We start from the raw sequence: 18,825 nt of genomic DNA, 5'->3' as shown, positions 1-18,825 counted from the left end.
CATGCAAAATTCATAAAATAACCAGCCTCTGCTACAATAAGTTCAATAAAAACTGTAAATCTAAGTTTGATAAATCCCATGTTCTCTTCAGTTCTCCCTCTGGGTTCCTGAAGGTGTCAGATGTGTGTGTGTGTGGTTTGAATCTGCTGCCGTGGTCGTGGAGCGAGGACGTTTGTTCGCTCTGAGCGGGAAGACGAGACCAAACAAATCCAGAAAGTGGATCAGTGGTTGAAGCGTAGCAGCGAAACAGCTGGAAACAAGGAGGAAGAAGAGAAGAAGAAGCAGAAACACAAACAAGAGAATCTGCTCAGCATCAGGTTGTTGGTTCACACTGATGGAGCTGGGCTGGAACTCTTTATATAGCATTTCTACCTAATTCACCAAAAAAAATGTATGCACTTGACTGAAAACAATATTTCAAAAGGGGAACATTACTGGAAAACGTTGGAGAACCACTGGTCTAGACGGTGTTCAGCAGCTTTAGCCCAGCGGCTGCTGGTCACGTCCTGCTCAGATGTTTCTTCAGAGGAAAAACATCTTGACCTGAGCGGAGAACACAGACTGACAACTCGTTTCCTTCGACATTCTCTCACCGGTAGACAGCCAATACTCAAAGTGAGTCTAACTTCACTGTAAAAACCAGACCATCATCAGATGAAACTTCAGAAAAGGAACACTTTGTGAGGGCTGACACTGTTCTTCAGCCACTTCAGCCTGGATCAGTCTCCATGTGGGCTCCACTCTGACCACTGAGACTGACCCTTCTCTGATTTGCACTGGAAATGCAGACAAAATACAAAAAAGGAAGGAAGACAAACTAAACATTTTCCTTTTTTTTTTTTTTTCCTCAAAAGAAACTCTTTCCAGAAACAAGTTTGAGAAACAAACCAACCACAGCTGGTTCCACTGAAGACGATGTCCACCAGGACCCTCCTCCTCCCTTCAGCGGCTTCACCTCCTCCTGGTTTCCAAAGAAAGCAGGAGCTTACAGGTGGTCATTTAGCAAACGGCAAGTGTAAAACAAACTTTTAGCAAGAGCGTGCCAAGCTTCAAACTCAAGTCTTCAAAAAGCAGCCGCTAGCTGCGACAGAGGAGACTGGTGGAGACCTGACAAAGTGGTTTTGGAAAAAAGGCAAAACATTAACCTTTTTGTCCAAGAGCCATGACGGCTGCGGCATCCCCGTGATTCATCAGCACACGTCACTAGCTACCAGTCAATTTATAACAGAAGAGGACCTGCAGATGGCAGGTGGTTACCTGTCACAGTGTCTGGCCGTGCTGGCCAGACAGTCAAAATGTGCCTGCCACCAGCTGGCAGACGTTTCCCAGCCCGCTAGGAAAAGCATCACCTTGCCTCAAGAGTCGCCCAATACTTTTGATTCCTATCGCCTTTAAGAACCAATATGCGACCCTTCTTCACTGTTAGAACTTTGGACAGACGGACCCGCCCTAACTTAAACCCGGCAGGTAACTAAACTCCGGTAAGACTTGTTGCTGTTAGCACTGAGGCTGATCCACAGAGCGGCATACAGATGTGAGACAGAAGGTGAGGTGACCGCTGTCACTTGTTCTGGAGTCTGAAGTCTCTAAACACAAAAGGCTGGATCTGGATCACCGGCGACAGGTTCACCTGGAGGATCTTCTGGGCTTTCCTGCGGGCCTCAGCCACCGAGCGCGAGTCATCCACCTTGACGACTTTCCACCTCAGACTGTTCTTTTCCTTCCAGCTGTTTCTCTGTCCACCCGGATTGCTGCTCTGTGACTGGTTGGCTTCCCTGGGGGTCCGGCAGGGCTGGTGCAGCCCATTGCCCCTCCAGCCGTTGCTGGTCAGCTCAGTGTGAGTCTGTGAGAAAGCCCGGCCGTTGAAATAAAAGACCGGCGCCGAGTCCCCGATGAGGGCAGAGTCCAGGCGGACGGGGCAAGACAGGCTCTTCTGGCTGAACAAGGCCACGGCTGTGGTCGGCGCCCCCCCGCCGTTCTGAGAAGGCTGCGACGGTATTCCTGAAAGTGTTGGGGGGTGCTGCTGCTGTGAAAAGACGGCGGGGGAGGGAGAGTCCCAGGTGGTGTGGATCTGCAGTCTGGCGGTGTGCCCGCCTGACACGCCCTGGATGTTGGTCAGTCTGAGGCACGGCTGCGCCTGCGTCGCCCACGACGCCTCCGTGGTCCGGACGGGCGTCCTGCTGCAGATGACGGTGCGGTGGTCCACCAGCAGCGCCGGGGGCCGGATCCCTTGTATCCTGGGGTTGCTCCTCTCGGAGGTGTTCCAGGACGGGTGCACCTCTCTCTTCTTAGCCAGAGGCCGCCTCGCCCTCCTCTTGGCGGTCGGTCTCGGGGGCTTCTCTGGCGGCTTCAGCATGTCGACAGTCAGGGGCCGGCTCATGCAGGAGCGGTAGCCGTACACATCTTTGCTGCACAGCACCGTGGGCTTGTGGCCCTCGGTGCTCAGCTCCTGCAGAAAGGTGACCAGCTCCTCGGTGTTGGAGAGATCGCGAGACATTGGGCTGAGGATCTGCAGCGCCTCCAGCAGGACACTGTGCCCGGCCGTTGAGATCCGCGACCAGGAGTGAACAGCTCGGTGCTCCTCCGTGGCGTACGCCAATGGCCGGCTGACCGCGGGTCCTCTCACGGCATCAGCCATGTTGCTCATCCTGCAAGGACAACACAGGAAGTGGCTGTTAAACAGGATCAGAAATAAAAATGTGGACAAGTTTGATCCTTTTTGACTTAATATGTTCAACTTATGTGATTCTGTACCTGAACGTTACGACATTTCAGATTTTTCTGAAATGTCGTTATCTATACCCAAAATTTCAACTAGAGGTCAAGTGATGGTGGATTTCTAAAGGCAGATATAAAAATGAGTTTGGGTCAGGAAAAAGTCGACAGACGATTAATCGTGCGATATAACACAGTCGAGCACAAGTCAAAAGTCAAGCACAAGGATTAAGAAACAAATGAGCATCAGGCTTCCTATTCAGTTTGGTTTGACCAATCAGAATGTGTCTGATGAGAAGCTGCAGCTGCTCTGCTGTCAGTCAGTAAGCTCCACCTCCTTTCAACGAGCTGAACTGACCGGTCGACTGCTTACAGGGTCTGATGGTGATGGTGGTTTTACTTATTTTATTCACTACGCTGTATTCTGTTCCTATTCTGTGCTAAACAACAAACTGGCCCAGGGCATCCAGGTTTCATCTAAAACAACAACAACAAAAAAAACCCGACAGCAAGACGAGGAACTGGGGAAGTTATTAAAAGTAGAACAGCAATGATTGAACCCACTGTGATAAATTCTCCTGAGGAGTTTCCTCAAAAAATAAAGTAAAGCAGTATATTACTCCAAAGCAGATGGAAGCTGCACAAAAAAGGCAACTGAACCATATTATCAGTTCTTCCTTTGCCTGTATTGTTTCCCCAAAAAGTTAGAACTTGTAGTCAATATAGACACTGTCATAGAAACTGAATGGGTCGAACCAGCATGAGGACTTTGGTTCACAGCAAATCAGAGTGTTTCTGGATGGTTCCTGTTGCCGTGGCAACAGCCATAAACATTCAACTGATGTCACGGTGTCAGCAGAAGAGTTTGTTTATGTCGGGAGAACTGACACACGGCTAACGGAAACACGTTCTGTTCTCACAGAAAAGGAACAAAAGGACTGTGAAAGCCTCTTGATTTGGATTCAAATTTTGTAGACAAATCTTGTTTGGGAGGAGTCGGGTCTTACTGTGTGTTTGGGTTAGGGTTAGGACTCGACTTCAACACCGGAATTCTCATTCATTTCTTGGTATTGACTTTGCATGTTCTGCACTGTGTGAAAAATTTGGGTTTTGTTACTCAGTAACTATTAACAACAAGGCAAATAATTAGGATTTACTTAGCTTACACCTAATTAGCTAATCTTAATGTTAGCCTGAGATAGGGTTGCAAATTCTAGGAATTTTCAAAGTTAAAAACTTTCCATGGGCATTCTCGGGAATAGGTGGGAATTCAAGGATTCAAGGAACTTTATTGTCATACTGCAAGTTTGCAGAAAATTGCAGGTTAGCCTGTAACAGGGAACTTAAAGGTAGCTGGAAAACAAACATCTTGCAGCATAATATTTGTTAAAACAACCAAATTTAATGCAAATTCAGTTGAATTTCTCCCCTGCACTGTGCATTCCTCAATCCTATGCACAGAGCATTTCTAGAATTTACTGCTGAGATCAAGGAGGACGCCACTGAGACCTGGACGGCTTGAGGGGAAAAACGCTAGCCCGAGAGGCTGTGAATTAGCTTCTGATCATTTTTAAATAATTTTATGAACAGCAGATGATTTGAACTTTGACCTCCTCCTTTGTGGTCTTTGCTGCAACGCCATGACAGAGAGATCCACCCAACAGCAGCTACTGCTGACCTCACCATTGACGTTTCATAATGTCATTCAAACAAACTCTTTTGCCAACGCCGTGAGGTCGGCTGAACATGTACAGCTGTTGCCATGGCAACGTAAACCACCTGGGAAAATCCGCAGTGAATCAAAGGCCCACAAAAGCTCATGCCGATTCTACCCATTCAAGTTCAACTTTTGGCCTGATGTGGCAAAGATTCCCCAAACTAGACCAGATCAGGTCAGGAAAACCTGCTCACAGTATCACCAAAACCTTCAGAGAAATGAACGCTGAAGTCTTCAAAAGGATGCTTGGGAGTCAGGCAGAGTCCAGAGCAGGAAGGCTTTGTTTCTGTCACAGATCTTCAGGTTCCACCAGGTGAGTCGACCCCAGGGCTGCTTTATATTCTGTGCAGAGGGCCCTCCCAGCCTCCCAGCCTTTACGCCGACGCTGGGGGACCGCCCGCTCTTTTTGCTTATTCACATCTGGTCTGGACCTAACAACACTCGCGTCAGCAGGTGCTTTCCTTGGAAACCACCGAGTCTGCCCGGACAAGTTCAGGACAAGATCAGACATGCCCTGACACAATTATATTCAACTCTGGTTTATACTAAATTTTAAAAAGCATCTTTTTACCTACACAAACTTTGTTCTTGAATCTTGATTCTTGATTATTTAGATTATACATTGTTACTGTTTACAGTTTTTTTTTTGTTTTTGTTTTTTTTACAGTTTACTGTTTTTTTTTTATTTTTATTTTTTTTTTTATCCTAAAATAGCTTCCACAGGCCCTTTATTGCTTCTTTATTTCCAACTGAGTGGTGAAATTTGTTTTTTCTCCTTCAGCTCTGTCTCAGTAAACTTCCTCACACTCCCTTTCTTATCACACGTCCCTTATCTTAATTCTCACTGGCCCATGCCTCAGAGGGTTTATCATCTATTGTAAACACTGTTCTGTTTCCCTTTGATGTACTTTCTTAATTAAAAAAAAAAAAAAAAAAAAAAAAAAAAAAAAGCAATACTTGACTTATTGATTAAATGATTGCATCTTTGGTAACCCCCATAACATTTCGTCCTTGACTGAACCCAGTTTACCTCCCAGTTATTGACCATCCTCTGTAGGTCCAAACATCTAACCTGCTGATGTACATCAACGCTGTCATGTGAGCACAATGAATATTATATATGTTGATTAATATGATCATATAAAACCACTGTATTTTGGAAATATACTTTGGATTGAAATAACGGCGGAGCGCTCGCTGTGTGGCCCACAGATGCAGATCCAGATGTCAAACTTTTTTGACTTCATGCCGCTGAGCAACTTTCATAGGAATGAACGAAGCCCCGCCTCCGACGCCACATCCAGTTCTCTTTCTGCATTCAGGACTGTAACGTTAACTAGCATCATGCACTGTGATGTTAGCTAGCTACAGCAGCATGTCCCGTTTGTGTCACAGCTTTCATTTGAACATTTGTTTGGTGGGAGACTGATATCAGCTGGAGTTACTACTAGTTAGGGCTGGGCGATATGGCCTCAAATCAATATCATGATATATTTGAGCACCTCACCTTGATAACGATAAGTGGACCGGGGAGGGGGGTTAATGACAGTGATATTGACAGTACGGCAGCAATGGCAGCATAATTTCTTGCTCCACAGCCAGTTTTACTGACAGTATGTCTCCTACTTGCTATAACTGCTGTATTTACAGAAGTCAGACATGCAGACTCCTCACAGTAAAAAATGTGACAGTGTCACGGGGGTCCCTCCTATAACGGGAGTTGCTAGTTAGCTGGAACACTAGGCCCTTACATAGCAACCATATGCTTAGAGCTAAATGGCTAACGTTAGTTAGCAAGACAAGCAGACCATGCTGGAATTAACATTAGAACTAGCTAACGTTAGCTGGCTAATTAGTTCGCTATCTTGCTAATTGAAATTGCAGCATATGGCCCGCTTGTCTTGCTAACTAACGTTAGCCATTTTGCTCGAAGAATAACGTTATGCAAGGTCTAATTTAACGTAAGGCGGTTCCTTCAAACTAAAGTTAAAACTTTCCATCGGACTCGGAGCCAGGCGTCTCTTCCAAACTACGCGATTCACGTGAATGACCCGACTGACCAAAAAAAGGAGTCACATGACTACACACGCTGTACAGACTGGAGGGGGCGGAGTCACGTGACTACACACGCTGTACAGACTGGAGGGGGGCGGAGTCACGTGACCACACAGGCTGTACAGACTGGAGGGGGTGGAGTCACGTGACCGCACACGCTGTACAGACTGGAGGGGGCGGAGTCACGTGACTACACACGTAGTACAGCGTCTTAAAGGGACATGGACATGCCTACCTACACAGCCGAAAAAGACAAAAACGACTTTTATTTGTTTTTGTTTTTTTAAATACCGAACATACCGACACGAGCAAAGTGATGTGGGTTATCGTCATAAATTTCGGTATCGGTAAATTTTCGGTATATCGTCCAGCCCTACTACTAGTACTACTGAACATGGCTTTAAAGCGCCTCTGCTTCCTACTGCTAATGAAGTATGCGACCATCTATGAATATGCAAATTTGCATACAGGTTTACACATTAGGCTGCCTCTGTGTGATGTGTTCTGGCAGTGGCAGTGAGTTTTACATCACCAAAACGCTGCGGCGCTAGTTTCAGCAGCATCAGATGGCACCTTCTAATTTGCATATCTTTGCATAGTCAACATTGTTCTGTTCTGCTAATCTGTGAGGTCACAAATTGTGCTCGTACGTGCACAACACAAAAACAGAAAAAACAAACAAACAGGAAAACGGCCTTTCAGCAGCAGATTTGGCACCAACACCAAATCTGTGAAGTCAAAGTCAAGCTTCCAGGAGTAAAACAAAAAGAAAACATGTTTGAGTGGAGGAGGCCTTTAGGAAACCTCCACCTCTGACCTCCAGGCAGGGAGGCGTGTCCTGTTGGCATGGTGACAGACACACAGACTGCAGGGCGACGCCCTCCAACAGACTGACGGTGTTTCCACTGCACGATTTCCACCGCTGCACCTGTGGGGTTTCACAATTTGATGAATCGTCAGTCACACGAGCAAATTTTCTTTGCAGCCTCCTCCGCTCTGCCGGAGGCTGCTCGCCATCTGCGCCGCTGAAATTACACACATCCATCCTGAACGCAGCAGCGGAGTGTGTGGGGAAGCTGCTCCTCTCTGAGCGGAGGGTTAAACACAGAGTCTGCAGAACCAGCCCACAGCCACGGGGAAAGGCCGTCTGGCTCGGGGGTTTCAAAGTGGGGGCTGGGGCCCCCAGGGGTCCTTGTGGGTCTTCCGGGGGGTCGTCAGCAAAATGAGGTTTAGCGTGTGCTTTTAGTCGCCATGTCTGACAAAATGAACAAGCAGCAACACATGTTTATATGCAAATGAGCTGATCAGGGGCATGGCCACTTTCATTTATGGCTGATTGTAGGAGCGTGCATGAGGCTCGTGCACGTGCCAACAATTACACAAAGACTGAGGTTTATGAAACAGAAGCATGCGTACGCACGGCTTCGTAAATCTGACCAAAAGAAAGCGTCTGCATGTTTCTGGCTCAGTGCGAACACACAGTTTCAGTCATGAATCTGCAGAGTTTCGTGCGTCGGGCCCGGCTCTACCTTTCAGTTCACACCTGAACCTGTCAGTCAGATCTTCAGCAGCCACCTTCTGTCAGCAGCCATGTTGTTCCTTAGCTGCAGTTTGCTGCACTGCTTCACTGCCAGCAGCATGAAAACACCTGAGGTGAGGATGAGCGGCCAGGTGTTCTGTCCGAGCTGACATACGTCTGCTTCTAAGGTTACCTCTGTCTCCCCGCGGGACGGGAGGGTTTTTGGCCACCGCATTCAGGCTGGAACAGGTGCGCTGGACAGGTGTGAAGCCCCACCCCTGAGCCGGTGCCTCAGGCGGTGGCTGGTTAGAGGTAATTTAAGACTCAAAGGGGCGGTTCTTTATGATCGCTATTTATTAAAGTAATGTGACTGTTGTTGTTTTGGAGCGCGCGCCTTTGTGGGAGGAGCACATGAACCATCAGCATCAATGAATGAATGAATGAAGAAATTTATTTGGTGATAAATAAAATACGTATAACACTGTGCTGCAGTCATAACATACAAATGGGAAAACGGATATAGTGTGGACTGTCAGTTTAATTGAGTGTGTGTGTGTGTGTGTGTGTGTGTGTGTGTGTGTGTGTGTGTGTGTGTGTTTACAGCTTGACAAAAACGTTTTGAGGCAGTTAAATTTACTTTGCACTTGTCGAGGAAAAAAGTCCAACTACAAACTACAATAATTTACTTTTTTCTATTTAGTTTGTGAATGCAGAACTCTGCATTCAGAATTTTTCAGAAAGAAATAAAATATATATATACAGCTGTACCTCGCTATAACGCGGTTCACCTTTCGTGGCCTCGCAGTTTCGCAGATTTTTTTTTTAGTGCAATTTTGCATGCTTTTTTTTTTTTTTTTTTTTACAGCGCATTGTGTTCTGTGTCCTGATTGGCTAAGGGACTGTAGACCATTGTCAATCAATCTCCTCCTCCATGCCGGGAGGTTTTGATCTTTGGTTTCATTCTATAATACTGGACTTATTTTTCTACGAAGGTTTGAACTTTGAGAGTTTAAACAAGAGAGAAAAGGGAGAAAATGTTAATGCCTGTCTGAGAAAAGTGTATAAAGTGTGTAGTGAGGGGTTTTACAGCCTTAAAACATCTAGAATAATTGTAAAAAAAATAAAGCTGACTACTTCGCGGATTTCGCCTATTGTGGGTTATTTTTAGAACGTAACTCCCACGATAAACGCTGTATATATTTTTTAATTTTTCAGAGGGAGGTCAAAGGTCAACAGGGGAAGCCAAATAGAAGTGGTGAACCTTATCTGAAAGCTGAAAGCTGCAGATTAATTTGAGCTGCAGCTCAGCTCTGTGTGTCGAGTTATTCTGATCATAAATCTGGAATAAACCCTGTGTTTATTTATTCAGAGTGAATAAGGGTCAGAATGTCAGGATGGGAGTGTATGAAGCCACTCCCATGTTCAGGTATGTCTCATAAGTTGTTGCAGCAAATTTATGTTGATATCATTTCTTATACAGATTTATTGTAAAATTGAACAATTTTGACCACCAATCCTCCAAAATCCCACATGAGGACACCAGGACCCTGAGGAACACCACAGAAAATTCAAGCTTTGATTTGGTTGTGATTCGCAGATTTCTGTAAGGCCTGCATGTTTCTGAGTGTTGTGTTGTGTTAATGTGTAAGACACTGGCCCTCACTGTCAGTCCAGCTGGAGCAGCAGAGCTCCTCTGAACGGCCTCGCTCTCTAGTTTGTGTCTGTAAAGTTTGATGAGGCTGTGATTCTTCCAGAGGTCACTATAGGTCATTTTCTCCGGTGAGGTCCAGTCGTGTCTGACGTTAGCCTCCTTCCATGTCTCAGATGATAAATCATGTTGGAGGTCGCCAGGATAATTTCCTGCCTGACAAAATGTTGGTTTAATAACCGCAGAGGCCGGCTGTGTAAACAAAGTCCGTCCCTGTCTGACTGAGCGTGACCACTTCCTGTGTTCGTCACTTCACATTAAAAGCCTTCAACCATGTTATTTTTCTGTGACTAACCGACCAGTGAAAATCTGGTCGACTAAACCGACTCATGGCCCAGCAGAGCTCCTGCCGGCTGCACCATGCCTGTCAGGCCCATCAGGACAGGGAAGCAAAGCCTTGTGGGATGTTGCTACACCTGGGTCGACCACAGAACAGCACATCTGCACTAGAGAGGGCAGGAGATGATGCCAATAGTCCAAAAATCCGACGGTACAACAGGTATTGTATGTCTTTATTTGGATTTAGCCGTCAGCGGGCCGTCACATACTCCTCCAGAACTGATGGGGGCAGTATACATCCAGTTTACACTCGTTCAAGTGTGTGCTGGATGATCGCCGCTTCGCCTCGGCTTGTCCAAAAGCAACACAGCGAGAGGCGTGTATGGGAGGATTTGCAAACGGTGCTGTGGAAGGTTCCAGACAAACGGAGGAAACGCTCCCAAGTTGGCAAAGCACCTAAAAGACGGACATCCTCATTTCCCAAGTGGTGCCACGTCCTCCTTATCCTGAGAGTAACGATGCCTTATCTTAATTCAATAAATATTTCAGGAGAAATGGTCTTTCAAAATGCCAGTTAATCTTATTAACCGTGGTACCAAACAGGCATCGAGACCTGTGGAAGTTCACTGCTACTGGACCTGTTTTCTGGTGTTTCTGCTGGCGTGACGGCCCTCAGCCACACAGAACATTTACAAAACTGAAACACCTGCAGTGTTTGCTCTAAATAAAAAATAAATCCCTTCTCACTCTGCCAACCACACACACACACACACACACACACACACACACACACACACCGCTGCCCAGTGCCCACACTTGGGATCAACAGATTTTTTTTTTTTTTGCAGTAAATTTCTAAATTGAAGAGTGAAAACTGACCAAACACAGCTTGCTTTGAATTAACAAAGGTTTAATTGACATTATTAAAAACAGAAGTAGAAAAAAGAAAGCTATGTGTGAAATGATTATAATGTCTGGAGTGATTTATGGTTAGATTAGTGGTGCTGGATCAGATTTCTTGTGTTTAAACTGATAATCCGGTGACTGATCTGTAATGTTGCTGTTGTTCTGCCACTGTTTGTTATTTTCTCACCGTGTAAAGCGCTGTGTGCTTATTGCTCTACACATATAATGTATTATATGAAATGCTTGTGTAAGGTGCCGAAGCTGAACCCCATGGACCCCTGGAGGCCCGCGGACCCCACCCTGAAACCTGGGACTGAATCAAGCGAGCCAACATGTCGACCTGATCAGCATGCAGAGGCTCCACAGACAGCTGCCTGTCTGTCTGTCTGCCTGTCTGTCTGTCCGCCTGCCTGCCTGTCTGCGTTCTGACTGAGCGGCGAGTCAGAGGCCGCCAGCACACAGCAATCTCAATGTGCAAATTAAAAGAAAAAAAAAAATCAACAGTGAAACCAGTTTGTCCTCCTCCTGTGGGATCCAGTCTGAAGGAAATCCTGCTGGTCTGAGTCCAGAACCCCAACCTCCTCCTCAGCATCTGGACTCTGAAGAGACGTTGCTGTGACTTGGGCCGATTCAGAAGAAAACAATCTGCTGATTCTGGGCTCAGATCAGCAGGATCTCCTTGTTCCTGAATCCCATGTCAGAGTAGAATCTGCTGAGGGGATCAGCTGCAGGCCTGAGACACGGCCAGCAGGGGGCAGCACAGGTGGAGCCTCGGCCAGCAGGGGGCAGCACAGGTGGAGCCGCGCACAGAGAGGAGTTTTTCTTGTAATCTGTGATGGTGTCACGTGGATCTGAAATACACGTCTTGGAATTTCTGAAAAACAAGGGCGAGCGGTTTCTCTCTTTCAGACTCATGATTAGGGTTGGGTATCGGTTGGGTTTTATCCGATACCGGAGCCTACTTGGTATTTTTTAAACGGTTCTGCTGCTTAAACGGTTCTCAAACTGGTACTTAAAAAAAACGAAAACGCACACACTTTGTCAAAAAACAATACCCTTTTATTTTCTGTGCCAAATTGAACACAATATTAACTTAAATATTTAAATAATATAAATACAAGTAACATATGGTAATAATAAACTCGTGCCATTTGTGCACAACCGCGGGGGAGGGGGGGTACAGTTGGGCTGCACGGCCGGTCGGGAATGTCTCGAGGCCCGGTACCGGTCCGGACCGGTGGTTGTGGACCGCTGACGTAGATTATTGACGGAGATTATTATTATTAACACGGTGCACTGTTCGGCTTTTAAATAAACTCCATGTGTCGCCAGATGTTTCATTAAATTCGACCCAACCTAACAAGCTAACAAGAAATGCTACCCATAGGAAGTGAACCACTGGACTTACAGAGGTGGAAATGGTGTCCAACATCTGGTCTCAGACTGGACTCAGGACTGGAACGTCAACTATGATACTACAGTGACTAGCAGCACCACAGTACTGATACTACTGCAAGTACAGATACTACAATACTAGTGCAGCGCTGATATGGGATTTCAGGAGCAATAACCAATAATGATCTGTTCGATTTGATTTGATACCCAGTAAGATTCAGAGCTCCAGACTAACTTTTCCACGGGCAGCACTGGTGTGACCAACTCTCAGCTGGCCGTTGCAATGGTTGTCACGATAACAGAAATTCAGTAGTCAGTACCGACACCAGTGAATTTCCATGATTCTCAATACCGGTTTCAATACCACGGTACACAAAAGAAAGTATGTGATTTACTTCAATATACACTCCTTTATTAAAATGTGCCAATCTGTTGAACATTCAAGCATTTCAGCCCCAAGGTTTTTAAAAACAAACAAGCCAACTGTGCTTTAATGACAAGTTTTTAGATTGCACAGAATTTCACCTGCAGTATCCAGCAAAGACATGAGAGAAATATGGAAATAATAAATAATTATAATAAATAGGATTAAACATATTTAGAAAAAGACACGACTCCGACAGAACACAGCATGCCTGTCTTCGAGGTGCTTTGCTAAGTTGGAGGTGTTTCCTCCTGTCGTCTGGAAACTCTGACGGCACCGTTTGCATATTTTGTTTTGTGCATTTCTTATCGTCCCCTGAGCCTCCGCCTCGAACACGAAACCCTTCCATCCACGACTCTCGCTGCGTTTCTTTTGGACCAGCCGAGGCGGAGCTGCCGTCTTTCTTGAACAGGTGGAAATTGTATGTATACCGCCCCCATCAGTTCTGGAGGAATATGTCACGGCCCTCTGAAGGCTAAATCATACATCCAGCAGCTACAGAGCCATAGAAAAACGGGTAACGTCGTATTTTTGGCGTCCATTTGGTACCAAAGTCTCGGTTCTCCTGACATCCCTACTATGTTTTTCTCCAGCACCGATTGGTTGACCTCAGGTGATGTGGCTGCTGCTGACTGGACCAGACCACAGACCGGGCTATTTAATGTCGGGGTCTCCGCGGTGACACCGAGGCTTGATTTTGGCAGCAGGCTCTTGTGAAGCTGGTGCGACAGATCTGTGGATCTTGGTGTTTCTGTTTAGCCTGTTGGCTTTCCAACCCAAACCTGGTAAGATTCTGTAAATCTTGTGTGTTTGGATCGGTCTGTGTGTTGTTAGCTGTAGCCTGACACTAATGTTTGCTCTGTATATTCTGTAAAGAGATCAGTCTCTCTGTAAATAGCACAACGCTGTAAGGGGAAATGGCAATTTTTCATTCACAGTTTCCTCCTGTTTTGGTTCGCTCAGCTTTATGTAGCTAGCTTTAGGTCTAGCCATGTCGATTTCTTTGGTTGTCTAGGGATTAGGCAGAACAGCTAATGAGGACATAAGTACATTATTCCATATCAAATCAACCAATTCAGAAAAAAATTCTCACCTGACCTGCTCAGAATCAGCTGATTTTGTTCCCTACAATATCGTTTGCACATTTAATGACGCCATGCAAAATTGTACATTCATACTATGAATATTTTCAGAGTTTCAGTTCCTTAAAGTACAGGAAGTAATCATGGCCAGAACATGAGCCTGCTCTCAAAATGCAGCTAAAACTGAGAGCTTTCATCGGCCACAGCTTGTTTCAACCAGCCACCTGTCCCACATGCTGATGGGACCCTTGAATTATCAGAAAACATACAACACCTCCAGGACACCAACGCTGGTTTCTGTTCCTGTGTCACAGACATTAAACTGCTCCAGTTTTACTGCTGAAACTTTCATTTTCCCCAAGATACTGACGTTGGTTAAAGAAAAAGTCAAGAGTCAAAAATCAAAAATCTGATTTTGGCTCAGGAATGTGACACTGAGGATGGATGTAAAACTGACCTGATTCTCATTCGTCCAGGTCTTAGGCATCTCATGGAAACTGAATCAGGTCAGCTGGACTGAGTTATATGTCCAGAAGACGTTTCGTCCCTCCTCCAAATGGCTTCCTCAGTTCATGCTGTTCATTAGACCAGACTGGTCAGTCTATCCACTGAAAAAGGAAATAAGAACTGGAACCATATTATCAGAAACATGGCCCCACCCACTGGTTTTCATATCAGTTGTCGTATCAGTCAAAATTACCATTATGACGGGCCAATTATTAAAAATTCGGCCCCGATAATTGGACAGGACCGATAATTGGTCGACTCCTACAAAATAAGAGTCAAAGTGCAGGGGGAGAGAAAACTCAACAAATACACACAGTGCCATTTTTTTTCAACGTTACATCTTAGACGGGCATTTCATTCCATCGCCATCCTAGGAAAGGAAAACTGGCTGCTGGCAGCTAGCTTAGCGAGGGAGGAGGAGCCAACTGTGAATGTTGTGTTTACAAACCACAACAACAAATCCTGCTCATCCTGCCCGTGAACATGAAGCCCGGAGCGCCTGGACCTCCAGGCTCCTGCTGCTCTTTTCTCTGCCTGGAAACATTCAGACTGAAAGGCAGCAAAACAAACCAACCCAACACTCAAACACTCACTATTATTCTTCTTCCTCTCCTGCCATTTTGTGCCTGCAGCTGACTTCAGATACATGCTGGCAGGATGGAAGCCAAAATGGTCGCCATGAGCTGGCTGCAAAAAAACAGCTGCAGCAACAGCTGGAGGCTCTTCACTTCACTCAGCTGACTGTCCTGTTAAATTACAAGTCTGGAGTCAAATTTATTCTAAAATTCACGCCGTGTGGTGATTCAGTTAGCAAAATCATTTCTGCAGTAATCAATCAAATAACTGAAACATTCATGTAAATCTGTTAGGAAATCTTTAAGGCTGGTTCATAGCTGCGTTTCAAGTTTAACAGTCGTGCGTCGGTGTACAGTTTGCTGCTGTCCAAACAGATACTTTGCAGATTTCTCACCGAGAATTTCCTGACATGTGGTGGGCTGCAGATTTGGGGGCGGGCTGCAGATTTGGGGGCGGGCTGCAGATTCGGGGGCGGGCTGCAGATTCGGGGGCGGGCTGCAGATTCGGGGGCGGGCTGCAGATTCGGGGGCGGGCTGCAGATTCGGGGCCGAGCTGCGGCGCTAACCAACAGATCAGTGAAGCTGCTTGGCTCCACGCTGCCTTCACTGTCAGCCAAAAACACCACACAGGAAATACAGAGCGACCAGTGGACCAACCACAGCTCGCTGCTCTCTGGACAGTTACATGTAAGATATGGCGACATTTTGACTCTTACATATAAATTAGCCAGAACTCTACATTAGCTTGCAAATGCTTCTGCTTATTAAACACCAGCAACTGTCCGACCAATGGGAATTTGGGTCGGACAAGACCAATACCAACCAACCAATCACCAACCAACCTGAAGACGACAGCCCGGGGCTGCACGATATGGACAGAATTTCAAACCTATTTATGCCAAATATCTGGATTGCGATGCGATATACGATATGACTGTGGCTTCACACTGATTTGAAAGTGTAGCAACAGTGAAAATTGAGATAAGATGATAGTTTGATAACAAGATATCGTTCAGATACCTCCTTATCACAGCACTACGGCCCCAGAGAACTCTCCGCAAAGCCAAAGCTTCCCAGCATTTGAAAGTAACGTCCATCCACTTACTGGACCTGAACAGCGAGCTGTAACCCTCACACAGGCAGCGACTGTGTTGTTGTTGTTGTTGTGACTCGGGGAGACGGGGCAGAGGGCGGGGAGCGAATGGCGATACGCTCTGAGCGACTACACAACAGAAAAGTTGAGATTAGTTTAATTGTATGTAAATATAAAGTGATGCCATGTAGCAGCGACCAATCAGAGGGCCCCCAATAGAAACGTCCAGCTGTACCTGAGCTATGAACAAACGATTAGTTACCAAACATTAAAATAATCACTGACTATTTTAATAATTTATTACTCATGCCGAGTCAGATTTTTTTTTTGTCGTTTCTGCATTACTTGACAGTGACAGTAGAGAGACGGGACAGGCAAGAAGAGAGAGGACGACCTGCAGCAGAGGCCCTGAGGTCGGATTCGAACCCGGGACGTTGCGATCACGACGCAGCCTCAACATGTGGAACGTGCTCTACCAGGCAAGCCACCGGTGCGTCCTAATCTGAGTCATTTTTAAGAAAACCCTTGATTAATCAAAATAATAATCAACATAATAATCGATAATGAAAATAATCATTGCACCTTTCTTCAAAATATTCACCGCATATACAAATTAAAACTTGGACGGTGGAAACCTGGGTCTAATCAGGTGGAAGGACACAAAGACATAAAATAGAGCTGAAAGTAGACACAGCAAATCGTCTATCACAGACCCGCTCGGTCAAATCAGATTATCTGAAGTGAGCAGTTGTGTTTATCAAGACGGTCGAGTTCAATATCACAGTAAACAGATCAGATGGGGTTTATTTCTGCCAACACGCCTCCATGACCACACTGACAAATAACAGCTAGCGAGAAGCACAGGGACGCACCGCGACTTTCAGTGTTTCCTCAGTCAGTCAGGAGCATCACTACCAGAAAAACACTAAAAATATCATGAGCTCAGGCCGAAGCTGCTCAATGAGCTGAGCTACCTGACTGCATACGTTTCCTAATGTTTACAAAATGCAGAGGTGAGTCATGTACACACCCGTCCCATTATTCAGACAAAGCTGTATGCTAATTCACACTGGCTGCAAACTCAACTATGAATTAATTTGAATTTAAAAACGCAAACATGCTTGCATGACTATGTTTTGTTGGCCTATGATTGCAATATGAAGATATATATCGTGCGACGGTACAAAAAACATCTATTGTTCATTTTGTCGAGTCACAAATCAACTCGTTCCAGTAATTTATCACGTCGGTTTATTTTCTGTGCTTTGGACGATGCTCGGCGTTCCTCTGCAGCGCGGCGTCAGTGAAGGCAACACAAACCACCAGCAGGGCGCTCATAGTGACACGGCTTCAGGTAGGTTGACAACTGCGAGTGTTTTGTTGTGAGCGTGGCTTCACTCTGAGGGGATGAAGCTCACAGAGAAACAGCAGAAGTCATGGCTGCATCGCTGAGAGCAGACCTTCACTCCAAAGATTTATCTCCGTGTGCGTGCAGCGACTCCCTGCAGCCTGTAGGGTTTGAGCTGCAAACACAACAGGACAAACCGCCTCAGTTCAGACGTAAAAACTGCTATCGTGTTCATCATCAACCAGCACAAAACATGGAGTTCACAAAAAAACAAAAAAACAAAAATAGCCCAGCAGACCTCAGCGGCCTTTGTTGCCGGACCTGGAGGTTCAGCTCTGGAGGGGAGCAGGAAGCCTCAGCGGCGCCCCCTGCCTTCAGCTAGCTCCAGCCTCTGACACACCAAATGGCAGCTCCATGTGTCGGCTCAATTCACAGCAACAAAGAAAACTAAAACAGGGAATTATGATGATATTCAAAAAATTCTAGCTAAGTCCAATATCAAAAAGCACATTTCACTGAATCAGCAAGCGGAAAAGAAATCGTCAGTAAGAGTGCGTTCTCGAGCTTAAAACCAAACCAACAACAGCAAAACACCTGAGCGGAGACCCCAGCTTCCCTCCCGCTCCGAAAACAACAAACAGCAGCTTCACAGCAACAAAGAAAACTAACATGAAATTGAAAACTGCGGGTAAGTTCACCCCCCCAAAAGCTAATTTCATCCGAGCCCAAGAAAAAAAAAATCGTGGTGAGGATGGCGCTGCGGCTCAGGAGCGCCCCCTGTGCGGCGGCGCCAGCGCGCAGTCCGCCGTGAGAGACGCTTTAATCCCGGAGCTCCGAGCCTCCAGCGGCACACGGCCGCCACGTTGAGGCTCCCGCACAACTTCCACAGGGCTTTCTTTAGTCAAACACGTCGCCATTTTTCACACAGACTTGTGAAGTGGCGGCTCCAAACAGTGCGAGCCCGCTCCGCTCTGCCTGCTCCGCGGTGTCTGAGCTGGCTCGCTGGGTAGCTGTTGAGGCAGCCGGCCCGCCGCCCCGCTCCCCTCACCGCAGCAGACATATTTGTTAAGCGGGGAACGTGAAGGTTACCGAGACGCAGATTAGGGTTAAATTAAATAAAATCACGTAGTTACCTTTTAACGGTGCTGTGTCGGCATCCTCCGGTCGCCGCTGTGCCGACGCTCCACGGTAAAATGGCTGCAACAACAGCGGAGCGGATGACAGACCGAGCAGAGAGGCGGAGGCTGCCGGGGGGAGGAGGGGGGGGGGCGAGGGGCGGGAACTGCTCACCCCGCCGGGGGAGGAGGGTGAGCGGAGGGCACGAGGCAAACAAACAAAAATGTCCGATTTAGCTGGGAAAACACACTGCCGGGATTAAATTTCACTGTGCCTTCAGATTAAGTGAAACCTGCCTGTGGTCTCTGATGAGGCGGCAGCGGTTTGCGGATTGGAATAATCCCGCAAAGGCACAAATGTGAGAAGGCACAGTAATCCGTGACGTC

General features: G+C 46.4%; 1 protein-coding gene across 2 annotated transcripts; it reads right to left on the bottom strand.

Annotated features, from left to right (window-relative positions):
• Positions 1-842: 842 nt before the first annotated feature.
• ccdc71 (coiled-coil domain containing 71) lies at positions 843-18,743 on the bottom strand. 2 transcript variants are annotated; one of them, XM_030052102.1, is made up of 3 exons: positions 18,457-18,743; positions 14,258-14,408; positions 843-2,648 (listed from the first exon to the last, which is right to left on the bottom strand). In XM_030052102.1, exons 2-3 carry the CDS (start codon positions 14,290-14,292, stop codon positions 1,562-1,564), a joined length of 1,122 nt encoding a protein of 373 aa, XP_029907962.1. In that variant the 5' UTR covers positions 14,293-14,408; positions 18,457-18,743; the 3' UTR covers positions 843-1,561. The 2 variants fall into 2 exon arrangements, with proteins under 2 accessions (XP_029907962.1, XP_029907963.1); XM_030052103.1 differs by lacking the exon at positions 14,258-14,408 and having other exon boundaries at positions 18,457-18,741.
• Positions 18,744-18,825: the final 82 nt, after the last annotated feature.

Source organism: Myripristis murdjan, chromosome 5, assembly GCF_902150065.1.
Source record: "Myripristis murdjan chromosome 5, fMyrMur1.1, whole genome shotgun sequence".
NCBI lineage: Eukaryota > Metazoa > Chordata > Actinopteri > Holocentriformes > Holocentridae > Myripristis > Myripristis murdjan.
This window is presented reverse-complemented; position numbering and strand designations above follow the sequence as displayed.